General features: G+C 42.8%; 2 protein-coding genes across 2 annotated transcripts in view; both read left to right on the top strand.

Annotated features, from left to right (window-relative positions):
* LOC120024947 (terminal nucleotidyltransferase 4B-like) overlaps positions 1–9084 on the top strand; it is a 29926-nt gene extending 20842 nt beyond the window's left edge. Inside the window, exons 4-12 of the mRNA XM_038969332.1 lie at positions 1963–2083; positions 4633–4740; positions 6151–6279; positions 6485–6695; positions 6937–7063; positions 7218–7321; positions 7558–7712; positions 7854–7997; positions 8219–9084. Of these exons, the coding sequence (XP_038825260.1) occupies positions 1963–2083; positions 4633–4740; positions 6151–6279; positions 6485–6695; positions 6937–7063; positions 7218–7321; positions 7558–7712; positions 7854–7997; positions 8219–8380 (1261 nt within the window). The 3' untranslated portion in view covers positions 8381–9084. The remainder of the gene's footprint in view (positions 1–1962; positions 2084–4632; positions 4741–6150; positions 6280–6484; positions 6696–6936; positions 7064–7217; positions 7322–7557; positions 7713–7853; positions 7998–8218) is intronic.
* Positions 9085–11214: 2130 nt separating this feature from the next.
* LOC120024860 (adenylate cyclase type 2-like) overlaps positions 11215–25877 on the top strand; it is an 80703-nt gene continuing 66040 nt past the window's right edge. Inside the window, exon 1 of the mRNA XM_038969190.1 lies at positions 11215–12592. The gene's annotated coding sequence lies outside the window, so the exon portion shown is untranslated. The remainder of the gene's footprint in view (positions 12593–25877) is intronic.

Below are 25877 nucleotides of genomic sequence, written 5' to 3'. Positions count from 1 at the left end.
CCAGCAGCTCTTCGCTGTGCTTCAAGCATTGCGCTGTTTATGACTTCAAGCCTATCAACTCCCGAGATTAGGCTGGCAATACTAAAGTACCTATTAGAACATCCAATGTATATGAAATACAAATGGTATGGGGAGAAATAGTCCTATAATAACTACAACCTAAAACGTCTTACCTGGGAATATTGAAGACTCATGTTAAAAGGAACCACCGTGCTCATGTTCTGAGCAAGGAACTTAAACGTTAGCTTTTTTACATGGAACATATTGCACTTTTACTTCCTTCTCCAACACTTTGTTTTTGCATTATTTAAATCAAATTGAACATGTTTCATTATTTATTTGAGACTAAATAGATTTTATTGATGTATTATATTAAGTTAAAGTAAGAGTTCATTGTTCATTCAGTATTGTTGTAATTGTCATTATTACAAACATATATATAAAAATCGGCATCGTCTTTTTTTGGTCCTCCAATAATCGGTATCGGTGTTGAAAAATCATAATCGGTCGACCTCTAACCTGTACTGACCTCGCCTTCTGGATGATAGCGGGTTGTTGTCCTTGATGATCTTTTTGGCCTTCCTGTGACATCGGGTGTTGTAGGTGTCCTGGAGTGCAGGTAGTTTTCCCCCGGTGATGCGTTGTGCAGACTGCACTACCCTCACGGTTGAGGGCAGTGCAGTTGCCGTACCAGGCGGTGATACAGTCCCATAGGATGCTCTCGTTTGTGCATCTGTAAAAGTTTGAGTGTTTTAGGTGACAAGGCAAATTTCTTCAGCCTCCTGAAGTTGAAGAGACGTTGTTGCGCCGCCTTCACCACGCTGTCTGTGTGGGTGGACCATTTCAGTTTGTCCGTGATGTTGTACGCTGAGGAACTTAAAACTTTCCACCTTCTCCACTACTGTCTCGCTTCTCCCGGAAGCCGACCACACCAATGTGTTGGAGGAAACACTGTACACCTGGCGACCATGTCAGCATGCATGCGCCTGGCCCGCAACAGGAGTTGTGAAGGTACAAGGACATCCCTGCCGGCCAAACCCTCCCCTAACCCGGACGACGCTGGGCCAATTGTGCGCCACCCCATGGGTCTCCCGGTTGCAGCCGGCTGCAACAGAGCCTGGATTCGAACCAGGATCTCAAGTGGCACAGCTAGCACTGCGATGCAGAGCCTTAGACCACTGCGCCACTCGGGAGGCCCATAGGAATTTATTTTTTAACCAAAATCCAATGACCGTTGAATATTTTGTTGATTTCACATTTAATTTACTTTAGTTGACTAGATGTTTAACTGACGTCTGTGCCAAGTGGGTAAGCTCTTAGGCCTTTTCTACGCACTAATCAGTATTTGGTATTCAGACTTGCCTTAATCATTCGCGTAATGTCAATATGATTTGTGTTTTGCATCATACCGGCTGTATTTAAAAAAATATTTTTAAAGTTATACATCTTAAACTTGAATTCTGACATGCTAAACATTTTGGGACTATATCAGCAATGGACTAATGAAACAAATACCAAAATATTGTTTTTGGGTGGAGTTGTCCTTTAAGTTCAAGGTCAGAATACATACGCATAGAGAGAAGTGTATAAAAGGGAATAATGTTACATTTACGCACGTTTAACTCTGTTCAGAATTCACCCCTTTGTGAGTGGTTATATGGCGAAAGAGTGATGTGGCTGGCCATTGTGTAATTATTTGCCTTTGTTTTTTGGGATTATGGCTGTGGTAATTTTAGCACTGCTGATCCAAAGCCTTTTTTAACCTTGTTTCTTGACGAGCCAGACTGCTCTCTGCTCCGACGTCACACACACACACACACACACACACACACACACACAACACTGTAACTGGGGACTCTGGATTAGTGACAATAAGCTGTGTGTGAAAGTGAACTGGAGAGTCCTCTCTTCAGATCCGAATGTGATGTTGCTCTGACCTCTACTACTTACTCCACTTCCTAGTGACATCGATCTGGTGGTGTTTGGGAACTGGGAAAACCTGCCCCTTTGGACCCTGGAAGAGGCCCTGCGGAAGAAAAACGTGACTGACGAGAACTCCATCAAAGTGCTGGACAAGGCCACGGTATGTTTGTATTTGTATTTATGGCAGCAGCTACTCTTTCTGGGGTCCAGCAAAATTAAGGCAGTTATACATTTTAAAAAACATTTCAATACATTTGCAACAAATATCACTACATATTTAGTGTGTGCCCTCAGGCCCCTACTCTACTACCACATATCTACAACACAAAAACCATGTGTACGTGTGTGTATAGTGCATATGTTATTGTGTGTTTGTATGCATGTGTCTGTGCCTTTGTGTTGCTTCACAGTCCCCGCTGAGCCATACGGTATATTTTTATCTGTTTTTAAGTGTAATTTTACTGCCTGCATAAGTTACTTGATGTGGAATAGAGTTCCATGTAGTCATGGCTCTATGTAGTATTGTGCACCTCCCATAGTCTGTTCTGGACTTGGGGACTGTGAAGAGACCTCTGGTGGCATGTCTTGTGGGGTATGCATGGGTGTCAGCTCTGTGCATTCAATATGTCAATACTTATCACAAATACAAGTAGTGATGAAGTCAATCTCTCCTCCACTTTGAGCCAGGAGAGATTGACATGCATATTATTAATGTAAGCTCTCTCTGTACATCCAAGGGCCAGCCGTGCTGCCCTGTTCTGAGCCAATTTCAATTTTCCCAAGTCCCTCTTTGTGGTACCTGACCACACGACTGAACAGTAGTCCAGGTGCGACCAAACTAGGGCCTGTAGGACCTGCCTAGTTGATTGTGCTGTTAACCTCTCTAGGGTACGTGAGACGGTAGCGTCCCACCTCTTCAACAGCCAGTGAAAGTGCAGGGCGCCAAATTCAAAACAGAAATCCCATAATTAAAATTCCTCAAACATACATGTATTTTACACCATTTTAAAGATACACTTGTAAATCCAGCCACAGTGTCCGATTTCAAAAAGGCTTTACGACGAAAGCAAACCAAACGATTATGTTAGGTGAGTGCCTATTCACAGAATAACATTTTTCCAGACAAAGAGAGGAGTCACAAAAAGGAGAAATAGATAGAATTCATCACTAACCTTTGATGATCTTCATCAGATGACACTCATAGGACTTCATGTTACACAATACATGTATGTTTTGTTCGGTAAAGTTCTGTTCGGTAAAATCTGAGTTTACATTGGCGTGTTACATTCAGAAGTTCCAAAACATCCTTTGATTTTGCAGAGCGCCACATCAATTTACAGGAATACTCATAATAAACATTGCTAAAAGATACAACCGTTATGCATGGAATTTTAGATGCACTTCTCCTTAATGCAACCGGTGTCAGATTTTCGAAAAAGCAAACCATGCAATAATCTGAGTCGGCGCTCAATCAAGACACAAATATATCCGCCATATTGTGCAGTCAACGTAAGTCAGAACTAACATTATAAACATTCACTTACCTTTGATGATCTTCATCAGAATGCACTTCTGGGAATCCCAGTTCCACAATAAATGTTTGTTTTGTTCGATAATGTCTATCTATTTATGTCCAAATTCCTCCTTGTTGTTCTAGCGTTCAGTACACTTTCCAAACTCTTGATGCGCGGGCAAGTCCAGCGGAAAGTACGGACGAAAAGTTAAAAAGTTGTTTTGCAGTCTGTAAAAACATGACAAACGAAGTATTGAATCAATCTTTAGGATGTTTTTAAGATAATTCTTCAATAATGTTCCAACTGGAGAATTTCCTTGTCTTCAGAAAAGCAAATGGAACGGGAGCTAACTCTCATGTGAACGCGCATGGTCAGCTCGTGGCTGCTGGCAGACCTCTGACTCATTCCCCTCTCATTCGCCCCCACTTCACAGTAGAAGCATCAGACAATGTTCTAAAGACTGTTGATATCTAGTGGAAGCCTTATGAAGTGCAACATTACCAATATCCCACTGTATCTTCAATAGGAGCTGAGTTGAAAATCGACCAACCTCAGATTTCCCACTTCCTGGTTGGATTTTTTCTCAGGTTTTTGCCTGCCATAGGAGTTCTGTTATACTCACAGACATCATTCAAACAGTTTTAGAAACTTCAGAGTGTTTTCTATCCAAATCTACTAATAATATGCATATTCTAGCTTTTATGGCTTTGTAGCAGGCCGTTTACTCTGGGCATGCTTTTCATCCGGACGTGAAAATACTGCCCCCTACCCCAAAGAAGTTAAGAATGCAGAGAAGCGCTTTATTATGGACAGACTTCTCCCCATCCTAGCTACTGTTGTGTCAATATGTTTTGACCATGACAGTTTACAATCCAGGCTTACTCCAAGCAGTTTAGTTTCTTCAACTTTCTCAATTACCACATTATTTATTACAATATTTAGTTTAGGTTTAGGGTTTAATGAATGATTTGTCCCAAATACAATGCTTTTAGTTTTTGAAATAGTTAGGACTAACTTATTCATTGCCAACAAGCTCTTTGTTAAGTGTTGCAGTCATTTCAGTTGCTGTGGTAGCTGACGTGTATAGTGTTGAGTCATCCTCATGTTGTGCATGCATACTAACTGTGCAGTGTGTCATTGCCTCGGGTGACAGTGTGTGTAAATCCATCCTCATCACTATGTTCCATTGTTCCAGGTACCCATCATCAAGCTGACAGACTTCCGCACAGAGGTGAAGGTGGACATCAGCTTCAACGTGAAGAATGGAGTCAAAGCTGCCCATCTCATCAAAGACTACAAAAAAGTGAGTGAAGCAGGCATCTCTTATTCAGGATACATTGCTTTTACCTAATGCAGTCTGGTAAAAGAGCTAGCTGATGAAACAGGCTTGACAGTTAGCACGCATAGATTGTTGTACAACACTCTTTCCGTGGCCTCCAACTGCTCTTAAATGCTAGTAAAACTAAATGCATGCTCTTCAACCAATCGCTGCCCGCACTCGCCCGCCCGACACAAGCATCACTACTCTGGACGGTTCTGACTTAGAATATGTGGACAACTATAAATACCTAGGTATCTGGCTAGACTGTAAACTCTCCTTCCAGACTCGCATTAAGCATCTCCTATCCAAAGTTAAATCTAGAATCGGCTTCCTATTTCGCAACAAAGCCTGCTTCTCTCATGCTGCCGAACATACCCTCGTAAAACTGACTATCCTACCGATCCGTGACTTCGGCGATGTCATTTACAAAATAGCCTCCAACACTCTACTCAGCAAATTGGATGCAGTCTATCACAGTGCCATCAGTTTTATCACCAACGCCCCATATACTACCCACCATTGCGACCTGTATGCTCTCGTTGGCTGGTCCTCGCTACATATTCGTTGCCAAACCCACTGGCTCCAGGTCATCTATAAGTCTTTGCTAGGTAAAGCCCCGCCTTATCTCAGCTCACTGGTCACCATAGCAACACCCACCCGTAGCACGCGCTCCAGCAGGTATATTTCACTGGTCATCCCCAAAGCCAATTCCTGCTTTAGTTGCCTTTCCTTCCAGTTCTCTGCTGCCAATGACGAACGAATTGCAAAAATCACTGAAGTTGGAGCTCTTATCTTCTCTCTAACTTTAAGCGTCAGCTGTCAGAGCAGCTTACCGATCGCTGCAGCTCTACACAGCCCATCTTTAAATAGCCCGTCCAACTACCTACCTCATCCTCATATTTGTTTTTCTGCTCTTTTGCACACCAGTATTTCTACTTGCACATCCTCATCTACACATATCGCTCCAGTGTAAATTGCTAAATTGCAATTACTTCGCCACTATTGGCCTAGTTATTGCCTTACCTCCTTACTTAATTTGCACCCACTGTATACAGATTTTTCCATTGTGTTATTGACTATACTTTGTTTATCCCATGTGAAACTCTGTTTTTGTCGCACTGCTTTGCTTTATCTTGGCCAGGTCGCAGTTGTAAATGAGAACTTGTTCTCAACTGGCCTACCTGGTTAAAAAAAGGTGAAATAAAATAAAAGTTGTATATTTATTTCAGGTTCTTTGGGTTCTGACGGAGGTGGTGGTAGCTAATACACTTAACTACGTCTCCTCAGTCCCTCAATCCAGCTATATCCAATGTCCTAGTCTGAGACATTCCCCTCTAGAGGGCACTATAACCATAATCACGTGTTTAACCACATGTTTTTTTTATCCATAAGAAATACCCAGTGCTTCCAAAGTTGGTTCTGGTGCTGAAGCAGTTTCTGCTCCAGAGGGATCTGAATGAGGTTTTCACTGGAGGGATCGGCTCCTACAGCCTCTTCCTTATGGCTGTCAGCTTCCTGCAGGTGAGAGACTTCTGCTCTTATCTTCTGCAATTCTCTCAAGTAGCCCACACACACAGTGCAGGATAGATCGCATCTAACATTTGACTAATTTACTGTCTATAATAGACTTTTGACACATTTTAAGTCTTTCTCATTCAGTAAACTAAAATGATTTGGCTTGTTCCTCTATGCAATTGACCTCTTATCCTCTGCCCTTGTATTTCAGCTTCACTACAGAGAAGATGCGTGCAGCCCCAATGCCAACGTGGGCGTTCTCCTTATAGAGTTCTTTGAGCTCTATGGACGCCACTTCAACTACCTGAAGACGGGCATCCGGATCAAAGATGGCGGCAGCTATGTGGCCAAAGACGAGGTTCAGAAGAGCACTGACCTCTACAGGCCCTCCATGCTCTTCATTGAGGACCCCCTAGCCCCAGGTAACAAGGCCTTCCATTCAGCATGGGTGCACTTGCACTGGTGATACCTCATTTTAGCACTGTGACATCAGTCAACTACTGATAACACTGAACCTAAGAATCTATCACACTTTAACGGCCATGAATAAGACAGCTAGATGTCCCAGGTGCCCATAGCAAAGGGTGAAATATCAGACAATGTCTGAAATCGGTCTCTCTTCCCAAATAGAGAGGATCTAAGCATGCCTCTTGCCTCCTGCAGATAACGACGTTGGCCGCAGCTCATACGGTGTGTTGCAGGTGAAGCAGGCCTTTGACTATGCCTACGTAGTGCTCAACCACGCCGTATCGCCCATCGCCAAGTACTACCCCAACAACGAGTCTGAGAGGTAAGGAGATGGTGAGCTAGGGCTTGCTTTAACCAACGACAGCTCTCACATTCTTTGGCTGCTATCTTAAGTTATTTACTAAATACTCTATTGATATTTGAACCACTGCAAACAAGTTCTTGTAATGTAATATGTCCTATTTTCTTTCCTCCAGTATACTCGGCAGAATAATTCGGGTGACCCAGGAAGTGGCTGAATACAGGGACTGGATCACCAAGCTCTGGGGACCACAGTCTCAGAATGAACCTACCCTGAATGGTATGTTTTCACAGTACTACTGTGAGTCTAGACACGGTCTCAGATCTAACGAGGTGATAGTCAGTGTGTTTGAGGGGATCAGTTTCAGTAAGACAAGGTGCAAAATTGGTCATCTTAATTACGTTATAAGTAGTTTGGGATCCAAGGTGATTTGTAGATCAGTGAAGTCCGACTGCTATTTAGTTGATCTAAAACACATTGTCTTACCACTGTTTGCCCATGTGCTGTTGTTGTAGGAAATGATGTCACACTGTTAGTGAAGCCTCAGCGGCTGGACGAGTGCAACAACAACCTGACGGAGGAGGTGACTGCATCTCGCAGCAAGACCTCCTCCAACTCCTCCTCATTAGCGTCATCCTCATCCTCCACGGTATCCAGTTCCAGCGACGTTGTGAGTTTTGTTACTCAAACACACCATGTGTGCACACTAAAACCACAATACCTGAGGAAATCAACTCTTAACACTACATTTATTGCAATGCACCCATTGGTTGCTGACCTGATTTACTGAGTTGTGATTGGTTGTCCCCAGGATTCTGACGGGACGCCCTGTAAGACAGTGAAGCAGCTGCCTGGGCGGGGCTCCAGCGCCCACAGAGAATCCTCAGGTGGCGTGACCAATCACAGAACACAGAGCCACACCACCAGCACTCCTACTGACAACAAGGGGGGCAAGGTAGGGTCAGCTTGAAGAAACCTAAGTCAACCACTGAAAAACTCTTACTGTACCTACAAATGCCTTGAACTTTTATGACCTGAGCGTTACAACACTGTCGGTACATAGATAATCTTTCAGATTTTACATTTCAATGGCACATATAGGCCTACTAGTGATCTGTTTACTTCTATTCATCTGTTTACTGATCTAACTAGGTGTGTGTCTGTCTTGTTTCCCAGGCCAGGTTGTTCCGCTCGTCTAGTAAAAACACCCACCACGTCCAGCAGAACTCGTCCTCATCCAACATCAAGAGCCACCCGAGCAGCAAGCCACACTACCAAGGCAACAGCAAGAAGAGGAAACCTCAGCAGCACTCAGAGGCCCAGGACCTCTGCAGATAGGGCCGTCTTGGTCTGCTCTGCAACAGACTGACAGCCTGACTGTCCCACTTCTGCTGCCAGACCACATACTGACTGAGGAGTAGTATTAAGGATCTTCCTTCTCTCAAGCGACACGCATCTTTTTATAGCTGAAAAATATCCCAAAAAAAGAAATGGGAAATGCTGGGGCTTAGTTCTTGAAAGAAATGCTCATTTTCTTCCTTGACATAAACATGTTCTACAGTGGAGCTACACACCACATCCAGTACCTACAAATCTTCCCTTTTACCATAGCGCCATCTGGTGTTTGAGGAATAAGTGTCTGGAAAGTAATGTGGATTTTTATGAGCAATACCTGGAACTTGGCTGGCGAACATACTTCAGCAAGAAGTTTTTTTTTTTTAAGGAATAAAATACACAAATAACAAATGTATAAAATGTTATATTGAAGAGAGAGAAAATGTACACAGATCGACAGACTAAACCCCAAAATGCAATCTAAGTGGAGACGATAACTTCATGTTGATGGGCGGGTATTTTTTGGTTGTATAAGCAGATTATACAAAGATTTGTACAAAAAGAAACGTGGAAAAAATTATCACAAATAAATTGACTTTTTACAGGATAATACTGATTCAAGGCAAATGTAGATGTGCACATTTGCCTGCTAATCTGAGTAGTGGCAGGTTTGGGTTTCATTACAAACATAAATCATCAGCATTCTATTTCTACTTGGCTGCTCTCTCTCAATGTGTTTGACAGGCTTCTTTCCAAATTATACCCCCTTCCCTATATAGTACACTACTTTCACTAAATAGGGAATAGGGTGCCATTTGGGATGCACAGACAGTGTTAGCAGTTGGCCTTAGTCAGGTAACGTGCACACACACAGCCCTATAGATTACTGGCTGGCTGGGGACAAATCACTCATTCATACACACAGCTCTATATTACAACAGCAACGTTTTTAGAGGTTTTCCCAGACTCATAGAATTACAGTTAGAGGACATAATGATTTTAGAAAAAGTATACAATATATTTCAAAGATCCATAGGTGTGGGAGGTAATCTTTTCCCTTTGGTAATTTACCCATTATGAAAACGTATTTATTGTTATGAATATATAGTTACTATACACGTTATATGTATTAACACTAGAGTCCATACTCTTGTCTTATATTTGGATGGGACTAGTGGGGATATTGGAAGTATAATTGGTCAGGTACAGTACCAATGTTGCTGTTTTCCCTTTTTTTCCCCTTTCAGTGATGAGTGACCAAGTTAGTTCGGAAACCATTTTATGAGTCATAAGTGACAATATGTGGCTGGTCTACTTCAAAAGGGAGCTGAGTTTTTGTTCAGAATATAATGCAAACAAACACCTCTTTGGTAAAGGGGTCAACAACCCCTTGCTGAAATGTCCGGTATGGCGACCTGTAGATGGTGGCATTACTCAACTCCTTTTTCACAACTGGCACCTGCATTTATACATTTTCAGCGTCTTACAGTCAAGTATTCAGACCCCTTGACTTTATCCACATCGTTACATTACAGCCTTATTCTAAAATGTATTAAATTGTTTCTCCCCCCTCAATCTACACACAATACCCCATAATGACAAAGCAAAAACTGAAATAACATTTACATAAGTATTCAGAACCTTTACTCAGTACTTTGTTGAAGCACTTTTGGCAGCGATTTACAGCCTTGAGTCTTCTTGGGTATGACGCTACAAACATAGCACACCTGTATTTGGGTAGTTTCTCCCATTCTTCTCTGCAGCTCCTCAAGCGTGTCAGGTTGGATGGGGAGCGTTGCTGCACAGCTATTTTCAGGTCTGCAGAGATGTTCGATCGGGTTCAAGTCTGGGCTCTGGCTGGACCACTCAAAGACATTCAGAGACTTGTCCCAAAGCCACTCCTATGTTGTCTTGGCTGTGTGCTTAGGGTCATTTTCCTGTTGGAAAGTGAACCTTCACCCCAGTTTGAGGTCCTGAGCACTCTGGAGCAGGTCCATCAGGATCTCTCTGTTCTTTGCTCTGTTAATCTTTCCCTAGATCCTGACTAGTCTCCCAGTCCCTGCTGCCACCACCATGCTTCACCGTAGGGAGGGTGCCAGGTTTCTTCCAGACGTGACACTTGGCATTCAGGCCGAAGAGTTCAATATTGGTTTCATCAGACCAGAGAATCTTGTTTATCTAGTCCTTGAGATGCCTTTTGGGAAAACTCCAAGCGGGCTGTCATGTGCCCTTTACTGAGTGGCTTCCGTCTGGCCACTCTACCATAAACACCTGATTGGTGGAGTGCTGCAGAGATGGTTGTCCTTCTGGAAGGTTCTCTCATCTCCACAGAGGAACTCGAGAGCTCTGTCAGAGTGACCATCGGGTTCTTGGTCACCTCCCTGACCAAGGCACTTCTCCCCGATTGCTCCGTTTGGCTGGGCGGCCAGCTCTAGGAAGAGACTTGGTGGTTCCAAACTTCTTCCATTTAAGAATGATGGAGGCCACTGTGTTCTTGGGGACATTCAATGCTGAAAAAAAATTGTTTGTACCCTTCCCCAGATCTGTGCCTTGACACAATCCTGTCTCAGAGCTCTATGGACAATTCCTTTGACCTCATGTGTTTTTTTTTTGGGGGGGGGGGGGGGGGGGGGGGGTTCTCTGAAATGCACTGTCAATTGTGGGACGTTATATAGACAGCCTTTCCAATCATGTCCAATCAATTGAATTTACAACAGGTGAACTCCAATCAAGTTGTAGAAATATGAAGGATGATCAATGGAAACAGGATGCACCTGAGCTCAATTTTGAGTCTCAAAGCAAAGGGATACTTATGTAAATAAGTTATTTTTAAAAATCATTTCTAAACCTTTTTTCGCTTTGTCATTATGTGGTATTGTGTGTAGATTATTTTAAAATACATTTTAGAATACGGCTGTAACAATGTTGAAAAAGTCATTTCTGAATCCACTGTGTGCACTAGCTAATCACTGTTTCCCAACCTTGGTCCTTGAGGGTCCCCAACATTACACAGTTTTGTTGTAGCCCTTGACAAACAACTCAAAGGGCTTGATGGGAAAGGGGGATACCTAGTCAGTTGTACAACTGAATGCATTCAACTGAAATGTGTCTTCCGCATTTAACCCCTCAATCAGAGAGGTGCGGGGGGCTGCCATAATTGACAGCCACATCTTCGGCACCCGAGGAACAGTGGGTTAACTGCCTTGCTCAGGGGCAGAACGACCAATATTTTTTTTTTACCTTGTCACCTCGGGGATTTGATCCATCAACCTTTCAGTTACTGGCCCAACACTAACCACTAGGCCACCTGCCTGATGATTAGTTGAATCAGGTGTGCTTGTCCAGGGTTACAATACTGTTGGGGGTACTAAAGGACCAGGGTTGGGAAACAGAGATGATCCACTGGCTGTAATTACATTTATACACATAGGGAAGTCTAATTTTAGCTACAATTAGAATTTTAGCAAATATGTTAGACAACATATGTCATTTTTAGATGGTAAAAAAATATTGTCCTGGGAAAGTACAGTTTGGACCTAAATGCAGTATATATCTGCTAATCTGTGAATTTTATTTGACACTTAGGGAACACAAGTCAGGGAACACTGAATGAGTCATCTGTGCCATCACAATCTGTAATATCTTCTCACTGCAAATACTTCAAAACTGTATCGACTCATCCAAATTGCAGTTTATACAGCTATTCAAATCCATGCAATAAAATCCACAGTACAATAACAAACTCCTGGTGAATGTCCTTTTAAGGTATATTGCTGCTCCCTGGTGTTTCATTCCTGCACCCCTAACAGGAAGGGTAACAGAATAGATAAAGACAAAATCATGCAAGCAACACCAATCTGGGGAGACACGTGGGCTGCGTTTACACAGGCAGCACAATTCTGATAGTTTGTTCACTAATCTGATCATCCTTGAAAAAAATATTGATGTGAAAAGATGATTTGTCAAATCATCTTCTGTTCGCTCTTCATGTGGGTGGGAGTATACCGTAACTACTTGATGAACATCTTTTCCGCATTCAAAAGCAAGCCCTCAAGAGCGCGCGCAGTCTGCGCACGGGGACCCAGAGAACATTTCGCTCGCGGTGGAACTAAACTTGCAGAGTGGACAAGAGAATAATTCGTCCACCACGAAGTCGTCTCTAATATACGTTCATTCTATATTTGGAGACAACCGGTATACGTTTGCCTACAACAGGTAAAACGCATTCTTAATTTGGGTTTGCGCAAGTGTTAATACGATGTAATCTACTGAGAGGAATTTTCTCTTTGTGGTGGGCTACCCCAGTGTAAAAAGTTGTCACATTTTCTGAGCATAAATTTAGATTGCACATTTCAAAGTATATTATTTTGTATGTTGTCTATCCGTGTTACAATGTTGGTTTTAATGTAGCCTACGAATCCAACCACATATCCCAGGCTCACCTTCGCTTTGTAAGTACTTTAGTAGAGAGGTACTACATTGTAGGAGGTAACCAGTCGGTCTCGTGCAGGGTTGCCCAATTCCGGCCTTAATGGGTCGAAACACTTCTGGTTTTCATCCTCCTAATCATGGACTAATTCAGACCTGGGACACCAGCTGAGTACAATTTAACTACCAGGTAGAAGCAAAAAACAAGTGTTTCGACCCTCCAGGACCGGAATTGGGCAGGCCTGGTCTAAAGAACAGAGACTAGTAAAAGCGTATCTCGTTTGAAGATCGTTGAATCAACTTTACCTTGTCCTGTTAATAAGTGGGGACCTACCTTTTGTATTGTAGCGCATTATAAAAAATATTTGCTCAAGTACACATCTAATCTATTCAACCTACAATCAGTTTTTGATCTGCACAATGGTAGCCTATATAATAATTATGGGCATATTTATCAAAATATAGAGAACCAGATCTGTAGTGTCTGTGACATGTCCATCTAAAAACGATCCCATTAAGAAATAATAAAGGCTATGTTTTTATAAATATGCAGCAGTATCTCTTTTAAGAATATTATTTCAATGGTTTATCGCCTGATATTTACCCTTTCAGCTAATCAGGTTTCCTTTGTTTATCAGTGGCCTGCCCATGGGAGATAAACAGGATGGATCTTCTGCTTATTTCCTACAAAAACGGAATCTGAAAGCCTCGTGTGTTTCGTCACATAATAATACCATATGTTACAATTAGAAATACATTGAGTGGTGTGCATTGATTTGCCCCTTATGGCCTCCAAATCTGAGAGTATTACTGTATTTGACTCATAAAAATAGTTGGAAGAATGAAAAAGAACATCTGAGGTTCTCCCTCTTAGTAGGCTACCAAGCAGTGTAATCATGAGATTGAGCAATGTTTATTTTTCTGGAAAAGAGCCTAGTTTAAAGATTACATTTACTGGGGGTATAAATTGGGCATTTCCTAACCCAAGTTTCTAGACCGAGTATGTATCTCGGACTAGCAGTAGAACACTATACCACTGTGTGACGCGTTTACCGACATGTGCCTGTTTGGCAACGCTTTGGTCGGATAGTTCTGATTCGGAATGCATCGGCGAACGGTGCCCAGGAAATAATTAAATCCAATTGTTAGATGCTACCATCCCTTCCTCCAAAGCAAAACCAAACATGGATTTCATGTTCTCGCTTTGCACGTTCAGGCTGTGTTTCACACCTGTTTATCCTAGCTGATCAGCCTTGCAATACGGGTAACATGCTTGGTCTAGAAACCGGGCTAGTCATCTCTTTGTTTTGCTCTGATGAACTGTCATTGTAGCAGACAGACCAGGAATCAGCGCAGATCAAATAGTCAGGTCTTCAAGAGCTTTCGATTTGTGAGGAATGGTTATTGGCTTGACCTTCAGTGGTACTTTCACAGGTAAAGAGCAAAATGGGTGTTTACCTGTTATATAAAGTGTTAAAGAACAATATACTGTTCATGTTATGGACAACGTGGATGCTCCTATCATCATGCAATCAATGCTATGCATGGCTATGCATGAATGTGGATTTAAACAGGCAAGTTACAGTGAACGTGACAAATAAGATGGCAATATCTTGTCTCATCCTTTGCCACACAGCTGGGTGTAACAGCTGGCCACTGCAGACTGTAGTGCCTTCAACTTGGGTCAGAATGGTGCATTGGCACAACCCCAACAAAACCATCCTCAGTCTGGATAATTTCCCTTGTGTGGTGAATTGCATATAATATAAAACTGTGTAGACTCGTAAGCAGGTATTGATGCCATTTCAATGTCTCTTATGTCAAACAGCTCCGTCTGCGCTAGCAAAGAAGAACCATCTGCATATAGATGTCACCAGTGCATAATTGGGCTTTGCATATGCTATGTGTATCGTTTGGCTGTTTACATCACTAACCCATTGTCATTTTGACTCAGTGGAGAAATGTATGCACCTGCCAGTGGCAGAACTAAATACATAGACCCGACAGACCCATTGAGGCAGGGGCTTGCTGCTCATGGATCAGTGAGTCACTGTAATGTCAGTGTTTAGTGTCCTCATAGTAGAGCAGTCAGATCAGTCTAAACAGTCCTGTATGGCTGTCTGTCTGACCCTGTTTGTTTGTGTGTCGGACCATATTGCAGGCAAATATTCTGATTTGTCAGCAATTATTAACTTCCCTAAAATCCTTAACTTTTAGGGGCCTGATTTTAAAGGGGGAGAAATATATTAAAGAGTTTAGCTGTTGATTCCACTGGATCGGAGGAAGAATTATATTCAACTGGGTCATGGAACCTACAGTATGGGTGAAGAAGACACAATGAGGGACATGCTGTATGCAGCGCCATGTTGAATTCAACATCTTTCCATTGGTGGTAAAGACAGTACAGACAGTGAAGATATACAGGCAGTTACAACAGGAAGTGAAAGTGTCTGTTTGCAGGGTCTCTTGAGAACGGGGGTCGCCACAATCTGTCAGAGCCACCCCCGCGTAGTGGAACATGTGTACACACTCTCCCTTACTAGCTCTCCTTTGTGGACGACTAGTGCCGCTCCTCCACCTCCTGGAACCCCTGAGAGTTTCAAATGCTCCATTTGCTTTAGTGCTCCCTCTGCTTACGTACATCAGTGTTTCACAGAGAATTTACTTTGTTCCAATTTATAAAATAATGAAAGTTCAGCCTCCGAGCAGATACTGGCATGATGATGATTTGGCCGGTCCCAGCCTGATCCTCTCTCTTATCGCTGTGTTTTGGGTGGGGTCCAGACAGATCTACATCTCCCTAGTGCTAAAGACTTCCTTCCTCTATCTCCTGGGGAAGAATTTGTGCCCCCCTACCAAAGCCCCCTAGCTGGAGCACTGTTTATGCAGACAGTCAGACACAGACCGAGACACACACACAAGGTCACAGGTCACTTTTCCTCCGTCTCACTATGCCCATCGCCTTCGATTGCCCCCCCCCCCCCCCCCCCCCCTCCCTTGGTTGACATGAGGAGGCTTCAGTGTGGCCAGTGTGCTAATCCCTGGGAACACACAATGAGGACTAATCTGACTAATTAACTTTGACTGCAGGGCCTCCAGCCTAGGCCTTCTACTAATCTACTAACCACAGCCCTCACCACAACCACCCACCCATCATGATCATACTGTATGCATGCAACACAGACTGACAAATGTTATGCACTCTCAGTGAGATATGAAAATTGACTAAAACAATGGGTTTATTCGTTCAAAACAAAGTTTCTAGGTGAGTAATGACATTTATGTAGCAGACGTATTGTTGTTTTGGTAGAGGATTTATTCCTCTATGTTATGTCTGGTTGTAAAAAATGATTCAGGAGCGGGTTGGATGTAGGCTATAACTTGTGCATTTAGCTTTCCATTGCTGTTGAATGCTGTAACGCAGAACGTGTTTGATCTATTGGCAAGTCGTGTTCTCCATACCTGTTCCCTTCAACATAGCTGTGAGGTCAAAGGAGCATTGGGTGGACATGACCTTTTGGGTGAAGTCCCCCTGTTGTCACTCCCAGGATATCCGCCTCTATTGTGTTCTATAAGCGTAGGAAGTTTACCCCCGAAAAAGATGGGCATGAGGACGACATTATTGGGAGCAAGGTTCCTCCGAAGCAGCTAAAGGATAAAAGAGACCATTCTATATGATCATCTACATACTAACCTTAGGCTGTTCTTAACTCCTCTGTTATAAAAGGCCCAACTTGACAATTTACCTTTGTCACAGACATGCACTAATGTAATGTGTTCTGTGGGAGGGTTAACTTTGATATAATGGAAACAATCACATTACCTGTAGGTCACAACACGTCACTGTTGACCTGTTGAAGTTCTAGTATCATTATGTACATCAAGTGTTATTTGTTTTATTTAGATTTGAAGGTATGCCCTTTATATACAAATTAGTCCAGCTAACAATAATACTGTATTATGAAAACATTTTGGTCATTTTACCAGACGCTCTTATCCAGAGCAACTTACAGTAAGTAGTTAGTGCATACATTTTTTTGTACTGGTCCCCTGTGGGAATCAAACCCACAACCCTGGCTTTGCAAGCTCCATGCTCTACCAACTGAGCCTCATGGGACCCATTGCAAACATTTGTTTCATAATTGTATCATTACTGGCATACTGTGAGCAGGCACACTGACTAGGATATAGCTCATTGCTCAGCCAGGAGTCAGGACACAACAGACAGTTGGCCGTCTGTCTGACTCAGCCTGCCATTATCACAATTGTTGTTGCATCAGGACAGACTAAGCCTCTAGTCTGCTACTCTATAATGATTCAAATCTTACTACCTCTATTCCTCAGTCAGCTACTCTACAGTCAATGACACTCTTATTAAAGCCCAGAACACCTGCAGTCAGCAGAGTTTGGTTCAGACTGCGCGTTGTGTGCTGCCTTTTGTGAGGTGTGCCACTACCTACCCAGCATGTGCCTTAGCAGCCAGCCAGGTAGGCAGTCTTCACACCTCATTTAAATGATGATTACCAGACCACTTTTAGCAGATTGAAGAATTACTGGATGTAATTGTTGGAGAATTACTGGATGTAATTGTTGCAACATAGAGGAGGGAAACTAGATGGAAGGCTTGACCTCCTTCCACTATTCCCAGTATATGCTCAGGTTGTGCAGTACGGGGGTATGGTAGCTAAGTTTGGTTGTCATTGGCTGATAATCGTTGATGAGTGCACTAATCACCACTACACCAAACCCAAAATCAAACAGGCTAATTTCCCCCGTGTCAAATAAAAAGTTGACACCATCTCTTGATGTGAACAAAAGAGACCTCAGTACAGACCCTAGGACTAACCTCTGACCAGGTGGTCTGGCTAATTGCCTGGATCCATACGAGAAGTCTGTATATAAGGAGTTGCTGAGTGTCATGTAATGGAGGAATGTCAGGCACCGGCCTTTGTCTGAATGTCATCTCTGTTCTCTCACACGCTGATGGACAAGTCTGAGGGAGCTGTGACTCATTAGTTTACCTCAGGACAGACTTGTTATGTGGTCTTTTTAACTGTCAAAAATGGCTCAACTTTCTGAGTCTGTCAGTAATATCGAGTTAGATTTCCTCAAAAGGCCATTGGCAGTATACTGAACAAAAATATAAATGGAACATTTAAAGTGTTGGTCCCATGTTTCATGAGCTGAAATAAAAGATCCCAGAAATGTTCCATATGCACAAAAAGCTTATTTCTCTCATTTTGTGCACACATTTGTTTACATCCCTGTTAGTGAGCATTTCTCCTTTGCCAAGATAATCCACCCACCAGACAGGTGTGGCATATCAAGAATCTGATTAAACAGCATGATCATTACACAGGAGCACATTGTGCTGGGGACAATTAAAGGCCACTCTAGTTTTGTCATGCAACACAATGCCACAGATGTCTCAAGTTTTGAGGGAGCATGCAATTGGCATGCTGACTGCAGGAATGTCCACCAGAGATGTTTCCAGGGAATTTAATGTTAATTTCTCTACTATGGTGTATTTCTGTTTGTAATGAAGCCCTTTTGTGTGGAAACACTCAGTCTGATTAGCTGGGCCTGGCTCCCAAGTGGGTGGGCCCTTGCCCTCCCAGGCCCACCCATGGCTGTGCCCCTGCCCAGTCATGTGGACACCATAGATTAGGGCCTAATGAATTTATTTAATTTGATTGATTTCCTTCTATGAACTGTAACTGCAAAATCTCTGAAATTGTGTGCATGTTGCGTTTATAGTTCAGTATACAGTGCCTTCGGAAAGTATTTAAACCCCTTGACGTTTTTCCACATTATGTTAAGTTACAGCCTTATTCTAAAATGGATGAAATAAATAAAAATCCTTAGCAATCTACACAGAATACCCCATCATGACAAAGTGAAAACAGGTTTTTAGAAATTTCTGCAAATGTATTAAACATAAAAACAGAAATACCTTATTTACATACAGTTGAAGTCGGAAGTTTACATACACTTAGGTTGGAGTCATTAAAACTAGTTTTCCAACCACTCCACACATTTCTTGTTAACAAACTATAGTTTTGGGAAGTCGGATAGGACATCTACTTTGTGCATGACACAAGTAATGTTTCCAACAATTGTTTACAGACGGATTATTTCATTTATAATTCACTGTATCACAATTCCAGTGGGTCAGAAGTTTACATACACTTAGTTGACTGTGCCTTTAAACAGCTTGGGAATTCCAGAAAATGACGTTTTGGCTTTAGAAGCTTCTGATGGGCTAATTGACATAACTTCAGTCAATTGAAGGTGTACCTGTGGATGTATTTCAAGGCCGACCTTCAAACTCAGTGCCTCTTTGCCTGACATCATGGGGAAATCAGCCAAGACCTCAGAATAAAAATTGTAGACCTCCACAAGTCTGGTTCATCCTTGGGAGCAATTTCCAAATGCCTGAAGGTACCACGTTCATCTGTACAAACAATAGTACACAAGTATAAACACCATGGGACCACGCCGCCGTCATGCCGCTCAGGAAGGAGACGTTTTGTCTCCTAGAGATGAACGCACTTTGGTGCGAAAAGTGCAAATCAATCCCAGAACAACAGCAAAGCACCTTGTGAAGATGCTGGAGGAAGCAGGTACAAAAGTATATTTTTCCACAGTAAAACAAGTCCTATATCGACATAACCTGAAAGGCCGCTCAGCAAGGAAGAAGCCACTGCTCCAAAGCCAGACTACGGTTTGCAACTGCACATGTGGACAAAGATTGTACTTTTTGGAGAAATGTCCTCTGGTCTGATGAAACAAAAATATAACTGTTTGGCCATAATGACCATCGTTTTGTTTGGAGGAGAAAGGGGGAGGCTTGCAAGCCGAGGAACACCATCCCAATCGTGAAGCACGGGGTGGCAGCATCATGTTGTGGGGGTGCTTTGCTGCAGGAGGGACTGGTGCGCTTCACAAAATAGATGGCATCATGAGGTAGGAAAATTCTGTGGAAATATTGAAGCAACATCTCAAGACATCAGTCAGGAAGTTCAAGCTTGGTCGCAAATGGGTCTTCCAAATGGACAATGACCCCAAGCATACTTCCAAAGATGTGGCAAAATGGATTAAGGACAACAAAGTCAAGGTATTGGAGTGGCCATCGCAAAGCCCTGACCTCAATCCCATAGAAAATCTGTGGGCAGAACTGAAAAATCATTTGTGAGCAAGGAGGCCTACAAACCTGACTCAGTTACACCAACTCTGTCAGGAGGAATGGGCAAAAATTCACCCAACTTATTGTGGGAAGCTTGTGGAAAGTTACCTGAAATGTTTGACCCAAGTTAAACAATTTAAAGGCAATGCTACCAAATACTCAGTGAGTGTATGTAAACTTCTGACACACTGGGAATGTGATAAAATAAATAAAAGCTGAAATAAATAATTCTCTCTACTATTATTCTGACATTTCACATTCTTAAAATAAATTGGTGATCCCAAGTGACCTAAGACAGCGAATTTTTACTAGGATAAAATGTCACGAATTGTGAAACTAAGTTTAAATGTATTTGGCTAAGGTGTATGTAAACTTCCGACTTCAACTGTAAGTATTCATACCTTTTGCTATGAGACTCAAAATTGAGTTCAGATGCATCATGTTTCAATTGGTCATGCTTGAGATGTTTCTACAACTCGATTGGAGTCCACTTGTGGTAAATTCAATTGATTGGATATGATTTGGAAAGGCACACACATGTCTATATAAGGTCCCACAGTTGACAGTGAGTGTCAGAGCAAAAACCAAGCCATGAGGTCGAAGGAATTGTCCGTAGAGCTCCGAGACAGGATTATATCGAGGCACAGATCTTGGGAAGGGTACCAAAAAAATTATTTGGCATTGAAGGTCCCCAAGAACACCGTGGCCTCCATCATTCTTAAATGGAAGTAGTTTGTAACCACCAAGGCTACCTAGAGCTGGACGCCCGGCCAAACGGAGCAATCGGGGGAGGATGCCCTTAATCTGGGAGGTGACCAAGAACCCGATGGTCACTCTGACAGAGCTCTAGAGTTCCTCTGAGGAGATGGGAGAACCTCCCAGAAGGACAACCATCTCTGCAGCACTCCACCAGTCAGGCCTTTATGGTATAGTGGCAAGATGGAAGCCACTCCTCAGGAAATAGCACATAACAGCCCGCTTAGAGTTTGCCAAAAGGCACCTCAAGACTCACAGACCATGAGAAACAAGATTCTCTGGTCTGATTAAACTCTTTGGCCTGAATGCCAAGCGTCACGTCTAGAGGAAATCTGGCACCATCCCTACGGGGAAGTATGGTGGTGGCAGCATCATGCTGTGGGGATGTTTTTCAGCAGCAGGGACTGGGAGACTAGTCAGGATCTAGGGAAAGATGAACGGAGCAAAGTACAGAGAGATCCTTGATGAACCTGCTCAGGACCTCAGACTGGGGCAAGGATTCACCTTCCAATAGGACAATGACCCTAAGCACACAGCCAAGACAACGCAGGAGTGGCTTCGGGACAAGTCTCTGAATGTCCTTGAGTGGCCTAGCCAGAGCCCGTACTTGAACCCGATCGAACATCACTGGAGAGACCTGAAAATAGCTGTGCAGCAACACTTCCCATCCAAACTGACAGAGCTTGAGAGGATCTGCAGAGAAGAATGGGAGAAACTCCCCAAATACAGATGTGCCAAGCTTGTAGCGTCATACCCAAGAAGACTCAACGCTGTGTTCGCTGCCAAAAGTGCTTCAACAAAGGACTGAATACTTGTGTAAATGTGATATTTCAGTTTTTTAGCAAAAATGTCTAAACCTGTTTTTGCTTTGTCATTATGGGGTATTGTGTGTAGATTGATGAGGGAGAAACAAACAATTTAATACATTTTAGAATAAGGCTGTAACGTAACAAAATGTGGAAATGTCAAGGAGTCTGAATATTTTCCGACGGCACTGTAGATTAGTTAAATTCCCCTAAAGCAGACCCACAGTCTGAGGATGTGCTTTCTTTTAACACTTTCAAACAGTTTTTATTTTCCAATAGGCTTTAGATTTCAATGTTTTACCAAAAATATCAAATTTAAAGTTTATTTGTTGCGTACACAGATTTGCAGATGCTATCGCAGGTGCATCAAAATGCTTGTTTTTAGCTCCAAGATGTTTGGATGTCAGTGTGTAGCATTGCAATATGCAGTATAGCAGCTGTTACATACAGATTTCATCCAGCTAGTATTACCCTGAGCCCCTCTGTCTCAGGCTGCAGTGCTGAGCACCGGCAGTCTCTTCTGAAGAGCTGAGAAGACTCAGTGAGACTGCCTTGGAGGCGTATAGGCCTATATGAATCATATAGACTAAAAACCATGATGAATCATTATAAGAAGTATGGCAAGGAGGTATGAAATTAAAAAGTTGCATACATAATTGTGTCATCACATTTCTCTTTCAATAATGAGACTTGATGTGGTATACACATTCCAAAAATGTGATATTTGACCATATCATAATTTTTGTAAACTAACATAAAAGGGTCTTTGTTGCAAGGGCTCATTTGTTTCTCCCGTTTGAAGTAGATGGGTGTTATAGTGATGTGGTGCTTAGAGTACTCCATCCCATCAGTGGAGAAAGTGCTCTTCACGTCATTGTTCAGTTAATTGTTCCATTTCCAGGAAACCACTGGTAGCCCTTGTGAAACCACTCATCAGAATCCACTGTCATGCGGCTGGGCGATAAAACATTCCAACGTGAACTCACACTCCCTAAATGTTGGGATGGATAAAAGTCCACAGTCTGTGTGCTTGTGTTGCAATTAGCTACAAATACTTCTACATATGCTCTAGAGATGACAGCTCTATGCATGTGTGTAAGTAGACTGAGTCAATGTGTGCGTTTACACTGTGTGCGTGTTTCTGCCTTGCGTATGATTGTGGGTGTGTGTCTCTGTGTGTGGGTGTTATTCTCTATTTTGATCCCGTTTTTTTTTGCGTTCTTTATGCTTGCGGCTCAAGGACATTGTGTTATGCCTATGACAGCGCCCTAACTGGATAAGTGCCATTTGACGATGCCAAGCTTTTCACAGCTCCCCTAGCTACAGTATTTTAGCTGAAAGCAGGGTGTCCTTTTTATCAACGACAATGCCAATTATTTAGAGTTGGTATTTTGAGTTGGAACAAATAAGTATGAATAAGTGGAGTGACTTCATCGCCATTACTGTCCTATTGGAACAGAGGGTTAGAGGGTGCGGTCCTTGGTTTGGTGAGTATTTATCTGAATACTTTGCTAATATGGAAGTACAATGCATTGCTAATGTAAAAGATGTAAGCTCTCATTATTACGAAGTGAGTCTAACGATGCAATATTATGTCTTACAGGTTGTGTCATGGACCTGGACTGTAATGTATGATTTGTTCTTATTGTTCGGATGTACTGTATGCTCTCTCTCGGATGGTTATTTCTTGCATGCCACAGCGAGGTTTGCAGTAGCTGGAGGGATGGTTGCAGACTGGAAACATGTTCAACAGACACTCATTGTGCTCGGTTAGTTAATGACTGATTTTTCATGATTGGGTCTCTGTTTGAAGAGAGCTTGTTGAGGACCTGTTTGGCTGAATAGTGAGGAACACACTGACCCTAAGCTGGAGGAGGCAGGAAGGGATGCTGAGATTGGATGGACTTTGGCTGGTCAATTGTTTTGAGAAGACCGCACCACAGTGAGCGAATGGATGCTTTTGTGTTTTGCCTTGCGAGCAACTGAATCATCTAGATGTGGCCGCCACCCCACATATCATCCTTTTATCATGCTGTCAGTCACACAAGGACCAGGACTGTCATCAGTTGTATGTGATGCACTGGCCTCTACCTGACAGTGGAGATGAGAAGAGCCTTGATTTCAGGTGAGGTCAGCGGTGGATTGGAACATCTTCATGTAATACATTACTCATCATGCCAACTAAGTATGTTCTGTCTTCCAGCTCAGGGTTTCCCAAACTCGGTCCTGGGGCCCACCCTGGGTGCACTTTTAGTTCCCCCCCCCCCCCCCCCCCCTAGCACTACATAGCCGATTCAAATAATCAAAGCTTGATGATGAGTTTTGGTTATTTGAATTAGCTGTGTAGTGCTAGGGCAAAAACCAAAGCGTGTACCCAGGGGGGGGTCCCAGGACCGAGTTTGGGAAACCCTGTTCCAGCTGACAAAGCACAACCTTTAGCTATAGAAATGGCCTTGCTGTTTTGATGAAAGAATCCCCTGGCCTATGGTCAATCCCCTTTTCAATATATGAACGTATTGTAACCCTCTGGAGTTCTAAGCCTATTGCAACATAGTTGACCTTGGTGGGCTGAACTGAAAATGACATGGTCCTTGTCGGATAGAAAACCATAGCCTGCTTCTAACAGAGTTATCCAGAAAACAGGTTAATTTATATATTTTGTGCTCCGGTAATGACATCAATCATTGCTTTCACTAACATAATTTGTCAAAGACTGAGGCTGACTGACTGTTGCAGCTGTTGAAGCTTCCCTTTATGAAGATGTCCTTGCCCTGTTGTCAGGGAAATGAATCCGGTTGCTAAGGAAATGAGACTGTGTGTGGTTGACTACGGTGTTGACTAAGGTTCGCCTTGGCAAGACTATTTTGATGCAAAAGTAGACCCACATGCTTGGATGCAGTGTGCAAAAGCCATCGGAATTAATTTGTTGATTCATTTGTCCCATTGTTAGCTGATTATGCATGTGAATTAGTGGCTTTATTGACATTTTCACTCCGTAATACACTTAACCATGTCTCTGTTGTTTTTTGCTTCTGAATGCAAGAATAAGTGGGGTTAATCAGTTCCCTAAATGTGCTCTGTATGTGTGTGACTGTGTGTGTGACTGTGAGGGGAAAAAAAGAGTGAGAATGAGAGACCGAGAAAGGAGAAATTAAGTTGCCTTGATGCTGTTGTCTGGGTTTCTATGTTCTTATATTAGAGGCATTTAAATGCTGTCAGAACCACTGCCGGGTAATCCACAGGTGGTTGAGAGAGAAGGGGGGGGGGGGGGGGGGGTGTAAGATACACATGCTATTACAACTCACACAGTACCTACATACCTCAATCTTTCCATGACTTCACTCCTACTGTAGGCATGATTTTCATTCCAAACAAGCCGTACTTATGAGAGGTGATACAATTAGGAAAGAGGACTATAACAACTGTATCGAGAGTAATGTATGCTACTGCTCTGGTGTGTAAATTAATTCCATGAGAAGGATAATGCCTTTTTTTCTAAAAAGGAGAAACTGCTAAATGGCATAGAACCCTCAAATTAAAATCTGGACTTCGAAGCTTGTTCCACTGCTTTTACATTTTTTCCCCCCCTCTAATCAGGCACTGGGACACCAGGTGCGTGCATTTAGTTATCAGGTAGAATAGAAAACCAGCAGGCTCCGGACCTCGTAGGGTAAGAGTTATATACTCCTGGCATAGAATAAATGCTATTTGTGTGCCATTTTCAAGTCAGCGTCCAGTTTTTAATTAGACACATCTGTATAGCGAAAGAGTAAGTGGGCATGTGTGTTTTTGTAGTTTTCTAACACCAGCCGGTAAGTGAACCAGTGAAGGTTCTGGACAATGGAGCTGTGGAATCCAGTGAAAGGAGGAAATTCCTGTGGCATTCAGGCTGAACGATCTTCCATCCTCTGACTAAAGTCAGCTCGGTTGCTCGTTGATATACTGTTGCCTATTTCCTGGAAAGATGTTTCATTGGTATCCTATCCTGTGGTGATTTAACAGCACCCAGTCAAGATCATACCACTGAAATGAGTCATTACCATGTTGATATGGTATACTACTAGAAGTAACACTTGGAGTGTACACTTCACACTTGTATGATTTTGGCTGAGAAACACTGAGTAAGGGCATCTGGCAATGAGTCGTGTTGAGGAGTAGGCTGTCATCTCCATTTTCCAGCCCCACCACAGTCCCTAGTACACCAGACACAACCAGCTATAGAGAGTAGCCTCTCATTTAGCTCAACTCTCTACCACAGTAGGAAACTCTTGCTTCAGACATTCCTGACTGTGTGGTTGTTAGACTGAGTCCTTTTCGGTCACAT

The sequence above is a fragment of the Salvelinus namaycush genome, chromosome 30, assembly GCF_016432855.1.
Source record: "Salvelinus namaycush isolate Seneca chromosome 30, SaNama_1.0, whole genome shotgun sequence".
Lineage (NCBI taxonomy): Eukaryota > Metazoa > Chordata > Actinopteri > Salmoniformes > Salmonidae > Salvelinus > Salvelinus namaycush.
This window is presented reverse-complemented; position numbering and strand designations above follow the sequence as displayed.